Genomic DNA, 5354 nt, shown 5'->3' on the forward strand with positions numbered 1-5354 from the left:
TAAAATAAGAGAACACAAATGCATGTCATTGATGTCAATAACCACACAAGAGAACACAAATGCTTCATGGCGACCAAATTACCCAAATGAATGTTTGCACATTGATCGACATGAGCCAACAAATCTAAAGATTTCACATTGGTTACAAATATTTCAGAAATTTACAGCAACATAAGACCAAACCATATCTTGAGCATAATTCCCTCACCATGGGTTGTAAGTTTTACCTCATAGCTCTTCCCCGGGAAAATTATATGGAGATTCCAATGATAGACCAGGAGGGTATGTATCCTTCATTCACGTTCCTTGCATCATTTCTCTGATGGGGATGGAAAGGTGGAAAGAAGGCACGAGAAATAATCACTGAAAGAATCTCATTTAATACCCTCTCTAAGAATTCTGGCTTCTGCCCTTCTTTGTTTTGCTCTTCTCTTGCATCTTCTTCTTCTTCTCTTCCACGGTAATCCACTTATAATCTGAAGGTATGGCAAAAGGGTCTTGGATGTCTTCCACGCGGCTTCCAGGGCCTGAAAGCACAGTAGAGCTTTGGCGATAAGGAACCTTAATCCATTGAAACCATGAGCTTGAAGAATGTGCAGCAGGACTTTCCCTGCCTGTGCTCTGAAAATTCCCAGGGCTTGAAGGTGGCGTACAGAACTCCTCTGAGGGGTGCAGCTCTTCGAACTTTGTAAACGTCACCAACACACGAATTGTGGGAACAACTGGTATTGCAACCTGCAAGCGATCATGATTTCATTGGCACTAACCCAAAGAAAAAAGTATAGTAAAATAAAAAGAAAAGAAAATCTAGACCAAGTCATGGTGCAAAGTGAATATACCAAGAGTCATGGGACAGTAACTAAGTGAATATACCAAGAGTCATGGGAAAGAATAGTTACTAAAGCAACCACAAAACAACCAAAAAATAGGAGGAAAACCTGTCAAGGTTACTAGCAACAGACTTGCGTAAGAACCTTACGCCTAAAGAGCTGAGAGCAGAATGTTTGGGTATTAGAAGCAGAAAATGAAAACCAACGAAGCCAAACAAGGATTAAAACCCATCAGGCGTTATTTACCATTTAAGGCATGGGGAAGAGACTATAGATACACAAGAATGCCAAGATGCAAGTCCAAAAAGGAAATGATTCAGCATGTTGAATCCTTTCTTAAAATTAACAAGCAGCAAAAGGCCCTTCTCAAGACTATATAACAAAAGCAAAAGTAATTTGATATGCACAAAGGCCCTTCTTCTTTGAATATGGACAAGAAAAACTGCCAAAGAGTTGATAAGTACACACGGATGTTCTTTCTTTCAAAAGTGTCAATATGTTAATCGACTTAAATGTACAAGATTCTTATATAATTGCATTAAAATAAAGGTTACCAAATTAGCTTCCACTTGTTGCTGTAACGGAAGATGGCAAACAAAACAGTCATAAGATTGATGTGCATCAACCAAATCTATGGCAGTTTATCTTAGAGGAATAAAAAACTTCAAGACGAAATAACTTAAGGGAATGCATAAAGATAATGTATTTCGTAACTATCTCTAATGGTAAACTCCACCAAGAATACAGATATCAAACAAAGAACTGATATTACTGTATGTGTATCCAGCAAAAAAATTACTCAACAGAGCTTTGATATTGACAGCTAGGGATGCTTATCTAGCAACCGATGTTTAGCTACGTACATGGCCACTTACTTCCAAGACGGTCTTTCCCTATGAGATGTCAATGTAAAGATTTCTTTTTGCAGTCCTACAGAATTAACTCAAATACTTTAATTAGCCTTATGTTTCAGCTTTGACTCATTAAAATTAGAACTACAGGTAAATTTTCATACAAATTAAGCTTCCTTCTCAAGGACCTTTAACCTGTCATATATAGACATGCACAAGACAGAACCATGTCCTAAGTGCCATCAAAAGTTTATGAGTATGGAGCTTCACTGCACTGAGCACAGGTGATTGAAAAAACGTTTAAGCTCAATACAACCTTGTTTGTAATATGGAAAATGTCATATGAGTGTTAAAATTTAGAGCTCAGCCATCCCTGATCAGTTTTGCTACTATACAACAAACACCTACAAAATTATATGTTTAGCATTTTAATTGGCACTATTAAGTATTAACACTCCTTTCACATAAATCTCACACATTTAGAAGGAATCCTGCTGAACCTGTGACCACAGTCACTGAATTTTATACACATCCATCAAACCTAACAGTCAAGAAAACACCACTGGAAACAGGATTATAACTAAATGAGTCATTACACTTGTAGAAGCCAAAGAGACGTGTATAAAAAAGAACAGACGTCAAGATTCAAGAACACAATATAAGTTGTATAATCAACAGTAGAATGTAATAGTAATACACCTTTGACATTATCTTTCATTCTTAAAGCACAGAGTCATACCTTCACTGGGAAAGTTCCTGGAGGAAGCTTTGTTGTAAGCAGCTCCCTCAAACGACGAATGGCTTTGACCTTGTTGGCCAAAATGTCAAGAAGAGGCAAGAGCTCTTCAGTCTGAAGCGGGAAATTAGGAGAGAGCCAAAGAACAGGTCTCAACCCTTTCTTGTACTCACTCTCACGGTTACCGTCCTTTTTGCGACTCATACTTTCAGAACTCATGGCCCCCTTTTTAGCTTCCCTATCCCGAACTCTTTGCAATTCTTCCCCTTGAACAACCTCCACAGAATGCCTTCCAGGTTTGGTTTGAAACCTAGATGGAGATTCCCCAAGGAGATCACTCACTTTCTCCTCAACACAGAGAGAACTTCTAGAGGGAACCATTTTCTTCTGGCCTTCATTCTTTACTCCACGCCTTCCCCAATTGCCAAACCACCCTTTCTTCTCCTGCTTAGTCTCAGCTTTGGTACCATTCTGCATGTCTTCAATAGGGATATCTCTGGGTTCACAGCAACTGTGCCTGTGACCAATCATACCATCACCAAAGCCATCATCAGTGGCCTCCGAGGATTCCATTTTCAGGGCAACTTCCAATTGCCGCTTCTCCTCGTCTGTTAGCAGGTCCTCATAATCTTCACTCTCCGTATCATTTTCGTTACAGGAAGAGAAAAACTCTTCATCTGTCATTGAACCAGGTACACGCCTAGACTTGACACTGACAACCACATGGTGCATATCATACACCTTGGTTTTCCATGGGCCAACCATCTCGGCCCTCTCCTGCCTCCTCCATGTTATCTGTGGAAACAGAACTGCCTGAGTGACATCAATTCCAGGCCTAAAAATGCTAGTCTGCGACATTGCAGCAACTTCTTGGGCTACCTCCGCCTCTGAAGCCGGAGAACCAGTGCCATCCAATGCATTCATAACTTCCTTATCCTTGTGAGAAATCATACAAAATGACCCAGGTGGGACTTTACCATCCTCCGAGCCATCACCAAGAAAGAGGATGCTTTGGTCTGAACGCTGAATCCTAAACCCATCAAAACCAGCCAATGTCATATCCGCCCGCAAGTTGGACCCCCTCTTCCAGATCTTGTATGTATCAGACGGGGCAATCCTAGAGATAAACGGAATCACCGAGCTCTCGAAATTGAAATTGATTTCCATGTAGAAGTCCCTCATCCTTTTCATGGTACCTACAAGCCTAGGCAGCCGTCTACACCACTTAGCCCAAGCAAGGGGCTGGTAATGCCGAACGATGTTCCTGGCGATCGCTTCTTCCCGGGAGCAGATGGCCTCTTGAAGGGGGCTCCATCCCTGCTCGTTCTGCAAACTCCAATCGGCCCCTGCTGCCATCAGAATCTCGGTAGCAACGGTATCACCAAGCTTGACCGCAAGGTGCAAAGGTGTCTCCCGACCGGGGACGTCCCTCCGGTCAATAACAGCGGAGATGGCGTCCGCTTTCTCCTCTTCGGAGATGGACACCGCCTCCGTTCGGATCTCAGAAGGATCACGAAGGTGAGGAAGGGCGGCGACGATGCGCCTGAGCGTCGCATAGTCGCGAGTTGCCACAGCCTTGTGAACAGGGCTGTGAGCATACTTAGAGACGTCGATCGGCAACGCCGTCGCCATCGTCCGCCCCAACCCCAAGGATCCTATAATTGGTCTCCTCCCAATTCACAAAAGAATCTCCAAAAACAACTCTCTACTTCAATACAAACTGCCCATCAAGTACATCATCTAAAGGGGGAAACAGATGCCCCAATTTCAATTCTCCCCTTTATATTGCAAGAAACCCATATCTCAAAAAACACCAACAATATCAAAAGGAAAGTGAGGATCTGAGCCCCCACCAATTTCCTTCCCAGAGTCAAGCCTCTGAAACCCACTAAAGGAATACCAATTCAGATCACCTAAAATCTCAATACCAACAAAACCTACATCCCAACCCCATCTTCCCCATCACACAAAGGGAATAAAATCACCCATAAAAAGAAAAAAAGAACACCCAGAAACCCTGGATATGGTAATGATGCAGAAAGGATGAAGAAAAGGAAATGGGTATCAAGGCACCTAAAAATCCCAAAGAACACCCAGTTCTCCAGAGGCTTCCACAAAAAGAACCCACAAAAGAATATGGACGTATTTGCAAAGGAAAGAACAATGAAACATGTATCAGAAAACCGTAAGGCTACAGAGTTAGAAAAAAAATGCCACGAGAAACTTACCCTAACTTGGGCAATTGATAAGGAAACGGTGGCGCGTTCAAATTTTGTAAATGTGGTGGTGGGCAGTAAAATGGTAGAAGATAAGAGACAAGCATGGAGAGAGAGAGAGAGGCATATAATAATGACCCAAGTGACGGTCACAGAGGGGAAGCTTTGCATATATCTGCTGATTGGATAGATAGCTTTATTTATTTATTTATTTATTTGCAATTGTTGCTCTGTTTCAATTAAAATTTATCGTAGTTTGTTTGGTTTTTATAGCTTTCGATCTTTAATAAATTGGGGAGGTAACAATTAACTCTTGATGGTGAAGATTAAATACTCAATATTAAAATGACAAAGGTGTGGTGCGAATGATGAATATGAGGGGTGTTGCTTCTTGGTAGCTTGGCAAGTTTGGAATAGAATAAACAAAGAAAAAATTTGGTCCCCCCATGAAGCCCTTCTTCACGGGCAGTCAAAGATGCTACCGCCATCTCCCTTTACTTACCGTTCACTTGTCTTCTTCCGCGTTCGCGTTGGCACGTGCCAAAGCCTGTTTTCAGGCGTGTGGGGGGTGGGGGTGGGGAGGGTTTCATGGGGCCCCTAGATTTCGTTAGATGTGCGGGTGCTGTACATGTTTACCAATGTTTCAGTGCTCGTGGCAGAGATTCAAAGGGAAGGCCACAGCCAACTGTGTTGGCAATTTAGATGCAGGTAGGGATGGCAG

At 42.3% G+C, this 5354-nt stretch overlaps 1 protein-coding gene across 1 annotated transcript; it reads right to left on the bottom strand.

Annotated features, from left to right (window-relative positions):
* Positions 1-4734, bottom strand: LOC149813754 (uncharacterized). The gene is made up of 2 exons (XM_089990717.1): positions 2421-4734; positions 1-735 (listed from the first exon to the last, which is right to left on the bottom strand). Exons 1-2 carry the CDS (start codon positions 4047-4049, stop codon positions 391-393), a joined length of 1974 nt encoding a protein of 657 aa, XP_089846843.1. The 5' UTR covers positions 4050-4734; the 3' UTR covers positions 1-390.
* Positions 4735-5354: the final 620 nt, after the last annotated feature.

The sequence above is a fragment of the Nuphar pumila genome, chromosome 16, assembly GCF_984573655.1.
Source record: "Nuphar pumila chromosome 16, dmNupPumi1.hap1.1, whole genome shotgun sequence".
In the NCBI taxonomy this organism is placed as follows: domain Eukaryota; kingdom Viridiplantae; phylum Streptophyta; class Magnoliopsida; order Nymphaeales; family Nymphaeaceae; genus Nuphar; species Nuphar pumila.

Bases quoted from the DNA above. Each gene is read 5' to 3' on its own strand.
- LOC149813754 (XM_089990717.1), bottom strand. From the start codon at position 4,049: ATGGCGACGGCGTTGCCGATCGACGTCTCTAAGTATGCTCACAGCCCT. The intron at 736-2,420 runs GTATGACTCTGT...GATCGCTTGCAG, and splicing joins CAGGAACTTTCCCAGTGAAG to GTTGCAATACCAGTTGTTCC.